General features: G+C 39.3%; 1 protein-coding gene across 1 annotated transcript in view; it reads right to left on the reverse strand.

The window, feature by feature from the left end:
- Positions 1 to 16234, reverse strand: part of LOC133452490 (contactin-associated protein-like 4) — a 189123-nt gene that overhangs the window by 107545 nt on the left and 65344 nt on the right. Inside the window, exons 4-5 of the mRNA XM_061731840.1 lie at positions 13855 to 14002; positions 8480 to 8683 (exon numbers count right to left, since the gene is read on the reverse strand). Coding sequence (XP_061587824.1) covers positions 8480 to 8683; positions 13855 to 14002 — 352 coding nt within the window. The remainder of the gene's footprint in view (positions 1 to 8479; positions 8684 to 13854; positions 14003 to 16234) is intronic.

Genomic DNA, 16234 nt, shown 5'->3' on the forward strand with positions numbered 1-16234 from the left:
AAAAAAAAAACAAAAAAAAAAAAACACTGGGTTTGTATGTGTATATTTATGTATGTGTACGCATATGTGTGCGTATATATATGTATATATATTAAATATGGTAACAATGCACATATATACACTTTTGGTTTCTACCGTCATGGTATCAATCAATAATACGTGTGCAGACAAGGTAAAAAAAAAAAAAAAAAAGAAGGTAAAGAACTGGAATATTTTCCAAAGGCTGAGGCTTTCCAACATTCCAGTCACTGAAGACAAAACTGGCGGCAGACGGGTCCACAAACAAGAAACAAGTGAAGGTGGCTCGAGTGAGCTCTGGCAAAGTATGTCCATGGAGACGACTTTGGTGATTTCCATTTCATCCGAATGAGGTGGTCAATGATTGAGAGAAATTCCAAACAAAGTATTCAAAATATGTGTATAAGTAGGCTACATGTACACCATGTGCAGTTCCCAATGTCACAGATGCCGAACAGATCTTCGTGACAAGTCACAATCTCGTCACGAAAATCTGTTAGGTCCAAAAAAGAGAAAGAAAGAAGAAAAGATGAAAGCGGCCAACAATGTTGAACTTTAAAGATCTTTTTTCTCACAGAGTAGGACAAGTTTTTACCTTGCAGCAGATGCACGCAATTTTCTGAACAAACAGTCAAGTTTTTACTGTAAATACTTTTAGCTCCAGTTGTGCAAGGACAATTGGGATAAGTATTCCCTCAGACGTGTTCTGCTGACATCATCTGTGAGGTTTCAGATGGTGCCTTGCTCTGAAACCCATATGAGCATTTGCTCATGACGCAGATCAGATGAATGGGTGTTAAGTCTGGCAAACAGAAACAGACTGCCCGATTTATCTTTGAGATTGTGCATTAATTTTTCTTCTAATGAAGGTCTTATATCTTCATTTTGCATGCATGTGCTTTGGTTTTGAATCCTGCACTCACTCACCGTGCCCTGTCCCTTTCTCTGTATGGTTATGAAATATTGGAAATGCCTTTTACAATTTATCTTTCACAGTTAGAAAGAGTCAAATGACTTTGTTTATTTTCTGGGCCGTTGCACAAAGTGCCGTTTAGACGCTTCTACTTTTCAAAACTCCTGGTTTCTGTCATGGTTTTCCTTTCAAGCGCCACTTGCAGATGTTTTACTGGGAGCTTTCTGAAAGTTGAAACACGGAAATACTACATGAAACATTTTTTAATAATGACAAAGTTGGTGTTACACATAAACGTTTAAGGTAAGAAATATTTTAGGACAGAATAAAAAGACATATGATCACTACAAGGTCTAAAAATGAAGAAAAAATAAAACTTTGTATTAAAAGCAGCATATGACACATTAAACTATTCATTAAAAACGGAGAGTTTAAGAGTTTGGTGAATTTTGGTGTATGTAAACACTATGCCACAGAAGAAAGACATCAGCAATGATCGTAGAAAAGCTACCCATCAGTCTGGAGAGAATTATAAGGCCATTTCTAAACCATCTGGACTCATCTTTCTGCAGCGAGAACGGTTATTCATATAGTAAATATTTTATAAACCGCTGTCAACGGTCTGCTCTTCCAAGGAGTTTATGTCTCAGTAAAGTCACCCCAGAGTGAGACTGTAAAATGTTCAGTTTATTATGGCATAATTGGGAAACAAAAAAAGTGCCAGCCTGGCTTGTTTGAAAGGATTGCTAAAAATAACACAGTAACACGACTGAGGTTTTGCAAAAAGTTAATAGAACCAATGTTTGAAACAGCGTCCTCCTATACAGAAGACACCAAAGTGGCATTGTCTGGAGAAAACTGAGCATAGCGAATCAGCCCCGGCAGCTTTTAACAACCGTGCGGCACAGAGGCAGGGGCATCTTGCATTCCCTGCGCTGGCCATAAACTCCTCGTTATAGCAAAGCATCGTGGAGCGAAACTCGAGACCATCTGTGCAAGAGTTTCAAAAAACAACATCCAAAGCTTTACAAGACAAAAGAAGAAGCAAAGATGTGTTTCAGTATGATGTCAGCAATGATTTCATTAAACTATCCTCATTTATCATGACCTGATTTGTTGCGACCCGGGAACGGATAAGCGTCGGACGATGGATTGATGGATGGATGATTTGTTGTTGTTTTTTGATGAATTCAAATGAAATTGAAGTGGACCGTATGTTTGCACGAGAAAGAATTTGTTCAAAGAACAGAAGAATATGAACTAGTTAAAACTGCAAGCCCCCCCCCCCCCTCAAATAAAGGAGGTTTAGATTGACTGTGCCGTCTCATCATTCCAGTATGTGCAGAGCACAAATGGTTTCATTTTATCACTCGACACACTCTACGATATCACTTCACTGTATCTTGTCTGCTATTCTGCTTCAGCGGGTTAAAAATCCGATCAGTCTTATTAGGAAGCCAGCTGGCATAATCGTTTCAGCAGCTAACTTTCATAAATCACGATGCCTGTCACAGAGGCAGTAAGAAGTCGCGCGTCAGGCCACACAAGGAGACGTTTGCAGCAAGATCTTTGGCATCTTTTGTCATTACGCCTGCTGTCACCGGTAAAAAGAGAGTTTTGTCAAACAGAGGAGCCGATCAAACAAAATCCAACACGTAAAGAATCACTATGAGGATTCATTGACTGTACCGACTACACAGGGCAACCCGGCTAATGGGAGTTATAACAAAGGAAGGACATCTTTAATGTAGACAAGTTATATAAGGATATATTTCACAAGGGACAGCCACCCCTGGAGCGAAATTCAACTTACAACACATGACATTATATGACAGGGCTGCACAGGACAAGATATCAGCTTCTGCTAAAAAACGATTCATCTTTTACGAAGTCTCTAATTTGTGTTTTGGTTCGTTTCACATGCAGGACTCTGGGCTATTTCACGCTGTTGCCTCATCATGTGAACTGCTGTTGGGGGGTTTGGAACCTGGATGTGTTATGTTAGCACAGCACACCAGTACACAGCGGAGATTATGTAGATTACACAGTTTCTTAATTAAATACTCAATACTCACAAAAAAACAATGCAAAAGAGGCACGAATACAGATGATAATGTGAGGTTGGATGTTAAATGACACTGAAGGAAGAAAAAAAAGAAGCTTTTAGCTGCTTTTGAAGATGCTCTCCCATTTCCGAGTGCGCATGTGACACAAAACAAGATAGAAAAACAGGATGAAACAATGAAACAACAATGAAAAGAGAGCAGTTAAAAATAGAGGAATGACTTCCTCTGATGTGAAAGAAAAGGAAAAAGAAAAAAGAAACAGGGTTGTGCAATTTAGAAAAACAAACTGAGCCAACGAAAGTGGTTGGAAAGAGAAGGGAAGAATTGTGCAGCGATATACATTTAAAAAAAATAAGATTATGGTGAGCATACTGATCTTGATAGTGGTGCCCAGTGGCGTAACATTATGGTTATAGGCCCCGGTGCAAATATTTTTTGTGCCCCCACTCCTGCCGTAAACAAAAGTGCACACGGCATGCACTCACATTTGCACAGCCACTACATAGAACTCCTATAGTTGCTATGTAGGCTAACGTTGTGACTGGCCACACTCACCCTGCAGGGGAAGTCTCCTCCTGACCCCCCGGCGGTCGGGTCAATGCCGTTTCATTTATGGAGGTAGCTGGCAAGCTATCCTCCGGCCGGACGCTGGCATTTTCCTCACTTGCAGTAAAACACTTATCTAATTTCGTCATTTTTGCTTTCACATCATCCTGGCTCTTTTTCTCTTTCTCTTTTGTGCGTCGTTTTTTTTTGTTTGGGCTTGCTAAACATGATGCTCCGCTATTTTTGTCGTCTATTTTCTTTACTGTTTACTTTTTTTTCTTGCTGAAAACTCACGTCACGTCATCATGCACTTAACATGACTGACAGGTATGTAGCCTATTAAGGTGATTGCACTCTTCCATTCTCTCCCTCCTTGACGGGCCCCTGACAGCGTCTGGTCCTGCTGATATTCACGCCTGTGGTACTTGCAGTTACATGTTGCAGCGGCTCTGGTCACATTGAACATCGTTCACGATAAGAAACTGGTGGTTGATTGATATTTTCCAAAGTAAGACACTATCAAGGGGCCACATTTCTCCCAGCCAAGTATCTCTGCATACAATCCCATCTTGGTGGATATGGTGTATATTTATTGCCCATCATATTCTCCAACTTCAGATGATTTTTTTGGCAAAGCAAAGAGCAGGGAAGAGGAAGTTATAACCTTGCTCTCCTTAACTGTCACGGGACATGAGGGGTCAGATATTTGATGAGTAGGGTTAGGTCAAAGAATTGTGGGTAATGAAATCCCACTAACTTAAGTCATTCGGAAAACGTATTCCATCCAACCCCTACAGAGCCAAATCTAATCAAATATACAGCATACTTAGTGATTTTATTTCTGTGAAGGATGCTCATTTTCAAGATTTCACAATTTCTCAAGGTGATTTGGTTGCTTCTGGGTCATTATGCATTGATGCAGACCGTTTGCGAACAGTCAGTTGTCCAGTCATCTCACAAACTCAACCTTTCTCTAAAACACTGTTTTATTAGATTTTTTCCATCGTCTCTTCTTTAAAGAGAGCAATTATGAACTTTAGAGTGAGGGGGTGTGAAGGAATGATGATGAAAGATGGATTAAAGCTAGAACTGTTGATAGACATGATAACGACGAAGCAATGAGTGGAGGAGGAGATGAAGACCGTTATTGAGAAATGACAAGAATGCGGATAAAGTGGGATTCAAAAAAGAAAAGGAGACGTAGAAAGAAATTTGAAGGGATATGTACTAGAGAAGCAGAAAAAGAGAGATTTGTGGCTGGATGGATAAATAAAACCAGATGGGCAGCCCAAAGAGTGATGTGCAGCATGATTATGATTCAGTAAGGCAGCCTGACATCCTCTGGTTTAACTCTGTTTACACAAACATATTATCATAAACATGCACACTCTCGGCCTGCTCGACAAGCCATGCATCAAATCCTCTGGAGTCCAGCCCAAACACATGCTGCTGTGAATGAGGTGCATCCATCATGGAGGTAATGGGACAGAGATGTCAGTTAAGCCATCAGGTGGCAACACGTGTGCTCCAGCCAAACATCACCAATTAAATAAAAAAAAAAGTTTTACAAGAACTTGCATCATCTCATACGTTTACATGTATTTTGTTCTGTACGACCACCATGACCTAATAACGGATTAAAAAGTGAAATGTTTATACTGTATGTTCATATTTTAACCCCTGTGTTGCAACTAAGTACCTGCTAGGTGTTAACAATAAGGGCTTAAATCAATCACAGAGAAATAATTCTCATGTTCATGTTTTATATAATTGGTCGTTTCTAATAAGACCCATTAAGAAAAATAATAATAGCAAAAGAATGTGCCTCATTAAAATCAAGGGAACATCATGATTGTACAAGAATAACTGAAAAAACAGCAAATTAAAGTAAATACAGTCTTTAACCACGGATACTTGAAAATTGCCTGTCTTTTTTCCTTTTTTTCTTGCACTCGGAGCTTCCACTTCCACTTCTTCCACTTCTCCTATTTCATTCTCAACTCAACAACATTATTAGCCTCCAATATTTGCAGTAAGTCGTTCTGCTAACTGGATTTCTTTGTTTTCAAAGTGTCCAATCCCCTCTGAGATCCTTCAATAAAAGCAGCGCACCTGAGGCCCTCCGGCCTTTTTATCGGCTTCTTGTACATGTACGCTGTTGCTGGGAGATTACTTGTCTATAGTAAATTGGGGTACCCTTGATATCCCACACATACTATTGTCTAAGTTAGAGACACTGAGATCATTGGTCTGTGTCACTGCTGCATATATCTCAGATGCCGAGGGGAGATCTCTTGTTTTCGGAGTTGGCTCATTACTCAAGCCTTGCCTTCCTTTTATGGTTTATGTTTGGTAAAACCTCCTCGGGCCATATTCACCCACACTTTTACCACAACCTTTTTCAGATTTGTGCTTGTAAGTATTGATATAAATTCAATTGATTGACGTTGTCCTCTATATTCACTGCAAATTACATTTTATAGGATTATACAGTTTGACAAAAGTATGAAGACTCAAGTATCAAGTCATCAAAAGATGTCTCCCATAGGAACCGGTTACCCGAAAAATTTGGACATTTGACAGTTCTGGATCTAGATCAGGGGTGTCAAACTCATATTGCTTGGTGGGCCGTATTTGACCAATTTTTTTCTCACGGGCCGCACGCTCAAAATAACAAAAACGGTCTGGAAATTTTTTTCTCGAATTCTTTTTTTACTATTGTTATCTAATCCAATATCAGTTTAGTTAATTTTAAAGGAAATATGCACTTTGTTTACACTCTAATTATGTAAAATATATTTCTTCAGGATCTTTTCTTGAAATTTCTCGTTTTTTTTTTCAAATTATGTAAGATACTTTTAATATCATTTTACAAAGATAAACAGAAACAAGTATATGTTTTTTTTTATATTTTGCTTTTTTATAGGAAATTTAATTAAAAGCAAAATCTTTCTTATTACATCCGAGAGTGTTTCTTTGTGATTTAGAGATTTTTCCAGTACAATTAAGTGCATTTATTTTTAAAAATTGGCGCGGATATTTACGCCAGTGTGCCGAAAAAGTCAGCACTTCTCTATTAACTGTTTTACTTTGTCACTATCCTCGTATGCAAAACTGAAATTCTCCAAATAAATATCTTTTTTAGCAGTGATATTTTTCCTGCGAAAATATATAATAATAGTCAGTTAATAAAAATAAACGACCGTCTACAAAGAAATATAATCGGCAAATGCATTCTAGAAAACTAAAAAAATGTTGAAAACTGCTCTCTTTGTGGAATAACGATGGATTTGTCGAAGAAATATATTATCGAATATGCTGCGATTCATGGCAATTATTTATGCCTTCCTTTTTAGTAAATTAACATTTCGGCTTTTTGCGTTGGAAACTTCTCTCGGGCCGAATGAAAAGCCGCACATTTGACACCCCTGATCTAGATCTTCCTTGCTAACCTCAGGAAGATTTGCTAGTACAAAAGGATTTTAAGGTCAACATTTATGTAGAGGGGGTGCAGACTCATCTCCTTGATTCCTTCCAGGAGTCATATGTATATAGTGATTAAAGGGTCATTAGATCCATCCATCCATCCATCCATCCATCCATCCATCCATCCATCCATCCATCCATCCATCCATCCATCCATCCATCCAGCAGCCTAGGTAAAGAGGCCCAGACCTCCCTCTCCCCACCGAGGGATTCCAAGCTGGTCTTAAATCAGCCAAAAGATATAATCCCTCCAGCATGTCCTGGGTCCGCCAAGGGGTCTTAGCATTATGGGACATGCCTGAAACACCTTCCATTCTATCAAAACACTCAAACCACCTCAAGTGGCTCCTCTCCAACTGGAGGAGTAGTGACTACTCAAAGTGCTTCCCAAACATCTGGCCCGGTGAACTTCCGGCCACCAGGCAATTGTGAATGAGTCACTCGCTCATGCTTGGCTCCAGGTTGGGACCCCAGTAACCCACACCTGGACAAGGGACACTTATCCTTGTTCTGAATTTGCCACACCACAACCAGGTGGTAATTGAAGGAGGAGTACAATGAAAATATGACCAACTGGCAAGGAAAGGAGCAAAGTTCATAACTCTGTATACACACTCACAGATGACGAGAGGTGGAGATAATCAGAACAAAGCGGATCAACAGAGGAAAACACTGAAAACCTGTAAGTAAGGCAAAGAAAACTGCACTTAAAGGAGCATGAGGCAGGATTGAGGCAGGATTTATGAAAAAAATTCGTATACGTTTTAAGTTTTCTAGTAATAATGTCAGATGAATCGTTCCAAACCAAAAAGAATGAGCCCTCTACCGTATCTCTCCGTTGCCTTGAACAGGCTGTGTGCTGCAAAATGTGCTGCAATTCCGGGCCCGAATTTCCCGCGCTGTCCTGCGGATGTGACGTCAAATGACGCTGCATGCGCGTTCTCCCCGTTCTCCCAAGCCGGCTTCGCTGTTGGCTGCAGTACCCCCAACGGCCATCGTGGTGAAGGGTGGCGCTAGAGAGTCTCATTTCTTAAAAGGAGCCTCAAGCTCCTTTAACAAAGAAAAGAGCCTTCAAATCTGTACAAGTGCCAGCTATGGCTAAAGGAAGTATGTTTTATTTGTTTTCCATTTTCACAAACATTCAAACATATTGTTGAACACTTCTAAAGTATTTGGTTATTTAACCAAGTTTAGGATCATTTCAATTAAAAAAGTTAATGTTTGCAGATTTACTTTAAATCAGGATTCTGGTCTGTGGCCTTTGTGACGCTTTACATTAGTGATCTCTGGAATTAAATAATGTGTTATATTTAGGAAAAGATTGCTGTTTGAGTTGATAGTTGACATGTTAGCCCTATGTTAAAGCAGATTGTATTTTTATACAAGTAATCCTAATAGTTTCAGGTTCCAGTACCAGAGAAGGTGCTGTAAGAGAGATGTTGGTGCGTACCTTGTCTGAATTGAAGTTGTAACTTTCCTCTCTTTAGGTCCAGATTCAGGCTGAGTCCCTCCTGTCCTTCTGCATGCAGCAGGGTCCCAGAATTTTTCAGGCTTTTAAACTTCATGGAAATGATCTTATTGGATGTCGGTCTTGGCCCAGTACTCGGCCTGTATGTCAGACTGCCGCTGCCGTCCAAGCTGACCACATCGGAGGCTGAAAATCAAAAACAGAGGAGTATTTATCGTAGAATATCAGTGATACGCAGCTTAACCAACTTCAACTCATTAAAAATAAACACTCTATTCCCTAAATAATAATAGTACTGTTTTAATCCGTCATATTTCTGAAAGTGCCCAAAATGGTTGCTTTTCATGTCTCTGAATGTGATTCTAGACATTTGAAAGGATCCAATCACCCACATAGGGCTAGAGTTCTGCTGGTTACTGTGGTTGCAGCAGAATATGACCAATTTATATGCTGTTTATCACTTTTCATCCAGTTATTTCACTGTCAAGGTCTGCTGCTCGCTGGGGATTTGAGTTGAGCTGAGGCAAGGTGAGGTAATCGGTGTAGGCGGCAAAGAATGGGCTGTTTACAGAGAGCAGCAGCTCTTTTGGATGAGCAACTCATTTCCGGCTCTTTCTTTTCTAATGAAGTTGGCAAGTCTTTGACCCCACTTAGCTTGCAATAATTCTCTTATTGCAGTGTACAGTATATTTCCTGCTGATCACAGAGCAGCTCTGAGGGTTCAACCTCTGAGATCCAGTCATCCATCCTGTAAAGCTGAATACTACTTTCAATCTACATTATACACAACCAAACAAGCTAATTAAGCACCAGATTCTTTTCAATGCAGCGGTAATGAGCCCTGTAATTGTAATTAACCCAACAAGATGTTTTTTGTTTTTGGCTGACGTCCAAGGCACAAAGTTTACTGTCTTACATACAGAAGCAATATGGTTGCTACAACAGCCCCCCAATCACATCACTCTGCTTTATTTTTAATTAGCAACATCAAAAATAACAAGGTAATCATTCCAGATTGAGCTAGATGTGGATCTGGTCTTGTCCAGTACACTTACAATGTCTATAATTTCTGTAAATATGTTTTAATATGTTTACTTATCTTTGAAAATAACATCAACAAAATTCTGCAGATAATATCAATTAAGGAGATCAGAAACATAATGAAAAACAGGAGATCTCTTGTATTTTCGAAAGGTCTGTATGGGAAGAACGTTTTTGTGACTGCCAACAGTGGTTTTGTTCCCTGGACAGAACTAATGATGCATGTAAGCAACAAACCGATGCATTACATGCGTCTTAACTAGGAGGATTTTGTTCTGGATGCTGCATCAGCAGTTTCCTGCACAATTTTTTAACCTTTATTTACCCAGGCAAGCAATTTAAGAACAAATTCTTATTTACAAATGCAGCCTGAACAAAGAGCACAAGCACTTTGAGGGGAGAGGGGAAGGGGAGTGCTAGAAATAAAAAACAACGTTATGTAAAATTGCATAAAATCAGTACAATAAATATAAATACAATAACATTGAAATACATTAAGACAATGGGATGTGGCAAGTCGGCCTGATCAACAAGTGCAAGAGTGAACTGTAATGTTGTTGCAGATTTAGTTTGAAGACAGAGTGTGATATGAGGGCAGAGAGTTTGAGAGTGCTTTGTAGTGTGTTCCAGTCATTAGCTGCAGCAAACCGGAAGGCGCTGCGGCCAAAGACTGTACGGGCTTTGGGGATGGAGAGTTTAATGAAATTACTGGACCTCAGATTGAGGGCAGCGTGGGACAGGTGTAAAAGGGAAGAGAGGTAGAGAGGTGTTATGGTTTTGTAGATGAGCAGGAGCCAGCAACGGAGCCGTCTGGTATGGAGGAATGTCCAGTCTACCAGCTTATATAAGTTGCAGTGGTGAAGGAAGCGCCAGTCGCAAAGCGGATGGCGGAGTTGTCAAGAGTATCCAGTTACTTGAGGGTGGATTGAGATGCCATCCTGTAGATGGTGTCACCATAATTAAATATGGGCAGGATGGACAATGTTATAAGTGTATGTTTTGCTGAACGGGTGAAAGAGGCCTTGTTGCGGTATAAGAAGCTCATGAGAGCAAATAACCTTCTCACAAATTAATAAATATTGTGCAAACTGTATCTACAGTATGTCCTTAAATAAATTTAGAATAAATCCAAACCATTGCAGGTGATATGAATCACAGTGAGAGCCTTGTAGAATAACATGCCTGAACATGAACATACCTGAAAAGTAAATGAACAAACTAGACATAGGGATATCTTTGTTCCACTTTCAGAAATGTTTTATTTCTGTTCTCGAAAAAAGCTTTATAAATCAACTAACTGTCCATTTACATTGAAGTAATTTGTTCGATTTTTCTTTTACTCAGAAGTTAAATCACATCATCATACATTATGTTGAACACATAATTGGAATAAAAGGGACTGCATTTGCTTGGTTTTAAATAGTATATATATGATAAAGTGTTAAAGTGACTATAAGGAGTATACACCAGAGTAGGTATTGGTGTCCCGCAGGGTTTGTACTTGAGCAGTTCCTTTTCCGTTAGGTACTATTATTAAAATAAACTTTTATTTCTATGCAGATGATACTCAGTGTACCTATACATGAAGCTAGATGAGACCAATAACATAGATGGATTACAAACATGCCTTGCTGATATAAAGACCTGGATGGTGTTGAATTTCCTGTTACCAGACGCAGATAAATCTGAAGGCTTTGGCCCTGAACACGTCAGAAATAGAATATTGAGTCATTAAGTAACTCTGGTTGTCATCACGTTTGCATCCATACTGTGAGGAGCCTTGAAGTCATTCTGGACAAGTATATGTCCCTTAAAGGAGCTTGAGGCCGGATTGTGGCAAGATTTATGAAAAAAATCTGTATACATTTTAAGTTTTCTAGTAATAATGTCAGATGAAGCGTTCCAAACCCAAAAGAATGAGCCCTCTAGTGCAGCGGTCCCCAACCTTTTCTGAACCGCGGACCGGTTTAATGTCTGACAATATTTTCACGGCCCAATCTAAAGGTGTAGTTGATAAAAACTAAAAAAAATGACAAGATCGGCATTAAAAACTGGTATTTTCTCTATAGTAATAATAATAATGAATAATAATAAAACATAATTTTCGAAAAAATAAAATAAAATAATGGAAATTGTAAATTACCTTTAATATGAGTATTTCTATAAATGTGTTTTAATGATTTTATGTCTCATTAAATTTATTTAAAGCCAGGTTTTTATTTTATTTATTAAGGAGACCGATATTTAGTGCTTTTATTTTGAAGAGGTCTCGCCGAGACCTTGTAAATATCCGGGGCTTCGGACTTTAATGGTAAAAGTTTAACGGCAGTAGAAAACTTTGTCTGAAAGACTAAACTAGTGTCGGGAATGCTGAAGTGGTGGCCAACTGACACAAAAAGCACCTGCTGATAAGGATTTGTTTTCTCTGCAAATGTTATGCCGTATTTATGTCCAGCTTGAGTTTGGCTGCCATGGTTACCCTGATTTATGGTCCCGCGTTAAAACGACGGCGTAGCGTACGGCGTCGCCGCGCACCTTACGCCGTATGCCCTGCGTAGGTGTAACGCGGGACCATAAATCAGCCTGTCTAGCTGTTATTACCGAGCGAGCAGCTGCGTCGGTCTGTATTTAAGTTAAATGAAACTTATAGGAATGTAGAAAGACTAACTCTATTTTATTTTATTCCTTTATAGCTCTGACGGTGTGTTTGCAGTGTATTTATTGTACATCCAAGGAATAAAAACATTGTGAACCTTCAGTTTGAGAGTCATCCATCATCAGTCGGGGCTACAGAAATTATTTTTTCTCTCTGTGCGGCCCGGTACCAGATGACCCACGGCCCGGTACCGGGCCGGGGCCCGGGGGTTGGGGACCCCTGCTCTAGTGTATCTCTCCTTTGCCTTGAACAGGCTGTGTGCAGCAAAATGTGCTGCAATTCGGTCCCAAATTTCCCGCGCTCTCCTGCGGATGTGACGTCACATGACGCTGCATGCGCGTTCTCCCCGTTCTCCCGTGCCGGCTTCACTGTTGGCTGCAGTACCCCCAACTGCCGTCGTGGTGAAGGGTGGCGCTAGAGAGTCTCATTTCTTAAAAGGAGCCTCAAGCTCCTTTAAATCACACCTTAAACAGGTTTCTAGAAGTTTTTTCATTTTTGTAACATTGTAAAATAAATACAATCAATAAAATCCTATCTCAGTCGTGCTATTTTCTGCATTTGTAACCTGAAGACTGGACTTCCCCAAATCTTTGTGAGTAAGATGCTCTAACTTGCCTGAACAGACTCCAGCTGGTCCCGAATGCTGCAGCAAGTTCTGATGGCAATAAGTGGGTGAGATAATAGTTCTCTAATCTTTATGTCTCTTCATTATCTTCCTGCTAAATTCAGAATAGAAGATAAATCTACTTGTTGCATATAAAGCTCATCTCAAAGAACCCATAGTTTCACATGATCCCCACAGAGCACTTCTACTTGGGGTTTTTAAAGTTTCCAAAGTGAAATAAGAGGCAGATCCTTCAGTTATTAGACTCCTCTCTTGTGGAACCACCTCTCAGTTGGTGCTCAGGATGCAGACACCTTCTCTACCTTCAAGATTAAGATTTTCATTTCGATAAAGCTTAAAGTTAGGGATAGCCTCAATAATGACATAAACTTGCAGATATTCCCGGGCTTATTTCTCTGTTGGCCTGTCAGCTCAGACCTTTAACTGCTTGAGGCAGAGGGCTTCCCTCCCTAAATCAGGCTCTTCTGGAGATATTTTTTCCATCCATCCAAGATTAATGCCTGGTTATTCCTATTTGGGTGCACGAGGATCCGCTCAAGGCCTTTCTGCTGCTCGTCAGGTAAAACCACACACTCATTCCTATGAGCAATTTAGGGGGATGGTAGCATCTGCCATTCCACCACTGTCGCAGACACTGAAAGGCCTCAATATCACTTTGATGGATTGCAGAGAAATTTTACAAATATTCACGTTTGCCAGAGGATTTATCCACCTCAGACTGTTAAAAATATAAAAAATATTCAGATATATTCAAATTCTGCCATCAAATTAGATACAAATAACATACTGATGTGTTTTTTTTGCAAAAAAAAACCTTGTGTTTTTAATTGTGAGGAGAACAAAGGTATTGCAGCCAGTGTGTTGAACAGACAATTGCATGAAAGGAACAAAGTGAACTGCGACCAGATAACAAAGCAAAACCTGTACAATAGTTTAAGAAATAAAACGTTTAAGAGAACAGTTTCAAGACAGACTGTATTTAAAACATGGCTCTCTAACTTGATAACTTCTCTACTTGAAAAAGCTGAGACTCACTGTAGGGACATCCGTACGCCTCCAGCCGGAGTCCGATCCGCCCGCTGGGATTCCAGTCCAGAGGAATGAAGCGCAGGAAGCGAGCGATGGCTGGCTGCTGCAGCTTGTACTGAACCACACTGTCTGCATTGCTGTTACCTGGAAAAGACTGAACACATGCAAAAACACTAGTTAATGACATTCTGAAGTACAATTACATAAATCATTCTCTATAGATGGTAATTGCACAAAACCTACATTTAACATAACTATGTTTTGACTGATGAAGTAGCATGTTGATGGATATGACTGAAATGTAATATTTCTTCAGTGAATTCTGCTTTAAACTATTTCAATTATTCTTATGTTTCTTATAATTTTGCACACATTTGTTGACAAACTTGAATCCGTGTTTGAACAAAATTTATTATTTTGGTTTTAAAGAAACATTTTGAAAGTGTTAGGAAGTGTTCTGTACCCTTGATATCTGAACAAAAAACAGCCAAAGTAATTTTAAAGTCCAGTCCCAGTCATCTCTTTCATCTCACTTTGATCCAAATAAAACTATAAACTATAAACCTGCGCATCACTTGATGACAATAGAGACTCAAGAGAGTAATGTTGGAAGAGAAAAGGAGCATAAATCTTTGTTGATATTGTAAAAGCAATTTAACCTCCACGCCTGTAGAGGGACCTCCCCTCCAAAAGCTCCTTTGCGTTGCTTTCAATTGTAGTTCAATGTGCTATATTAAAGAACAGATTCTCAGTATTTATTTGAGACCCTAATTATAACTTTACAAAACTATGTAGTTTTTCAAATTTTTACTGCCTGGGAAACTTATTTATCCAAATAATTATGGTCACTTAACCTGTCTCACTTTGATGTTTTTAAACCCCCCCAAAAAAGCTTAAAGAGTGAGCGAGGAATTGATTGTCTGCTTCTCTCCGACTCTGGGCAAAGTGCTTGATGGATAACATTCAGTCAATTTTCTTCTCTTCCCAGCTCCACCATCTGGCTTTCTATCCTAATTACACGCCTCTCATGAAGTTGACACGGAGGTTACCAGGCTATCCCCCTGCTTAATATAGGCTTAGACACATAATTAACTTATTAATTCCTCTATAATAATGAGAGTGGAGTGAATCATCTCATATGTTGAAGAGACCATGTGTTCAACTGAAAGATATTGATGAACTCATTTGGTGAACATTAATTTTAAAAAGGTGCATGTGATTGTTTTGGAGATTTTAAATTGAAGGCTCTTCCAAGCGAAGTTTGAAAACCCAATAAGTAAAATGTTTAATGAATTTAAAGGGTTGTGACAAATATAGTGAGAAACGCCATTTTAAAGGCTATTTTCTGAGTCATTTACAATTATAAAAACAACTTCAGTGTGCAAATGTAGGACAACAGCTGCACACATAAGAAAAATGAGAGGTGAAACAATAATTTTAGTTATTTATTTTTGGTTTTCTTTCTGTGCACTCAGATGTGCACAGCATATTGGAGAACAGGAGTGTTTCCTGTCTGAAAGTACAACAAAATCTATAAAAGGGAGTTGAGGGAGTGTGCTGCAGCAACGCTCAGGAGATTAGTTTTTAGTCAGACCCGTTCATTTTTTTACATTTGCTTTCATTTTATCTCCAAACCATTACTCTCCAGACAACTTTAAAAAAAAAAGAAAAAAGTTAGGTTTGGGTATAGGCATTTTCGATAAGATCATTGCTGCCATTACCCTTTAATGCTAGGTGTATGGCACATAGATTTCTGAGACCTCTGCACCACCCCCATAATCCCATATGCAGGTAAAATATTCAGTTTAAAGGTTGACAAGTCCAATCATATTCATAAGACCGCCAAACAACCTGGTGCAGATGTGAGATAAATGCCACTGAGCAAAAGTCTTACGCATGTGCAGTTTTACTGTTTTATTCAACTCAAAATATTCAACTCAATTAAAAATAGTTTAGTTTTAAAAATAATTGTCGCAGTAGTCATTTCAGTCTCTTCACAGACTCATTAAAGCAGTGGGCAGGAAGGATATCCTGCAGCCGTCTGTGTTGCAGCAGATCTGAGGAAGCCTCCAACTGAAGACACGTCGCTGCATCGCTGGGTTGTGAAGAGGATGCTCAGGGTTGTTAATGATCCTCTTCATTTTATAACGTATTCTCCTCCACACAATCAGCTCTAGAACAGTCCCCAGAAAAGAGCCAGCCTTCTTTAAGAGTTTGTTCAGTTTCGTTAAGTCTCTGGCTCTGATTACTGCAGATGTGATTGAACTCTCCACAACACACTTACAGAAGATATACAACATCTTTCTGCAAACGCTGAAGGACCTGAGCTCCCTTAAGAAGTAAAGTCTGCTCTGTCCCTTCTTCTTCTGAGTATTTCTGCAGATGA

Source organism: Cololabis saira, chromosome 10 (genome assembly GCF_033807715.1).
Source record: "Cololabis saira isolate AMF1-May2022 chromosome 10, fColSai1.1, whole genome shotgun sequence".
Lineage (NCBI taxonomy): Eukaryota > Metazoa > Chordata > Actinopteri > Beloniformes > Belonidae > Cololabis > Cololabis saira.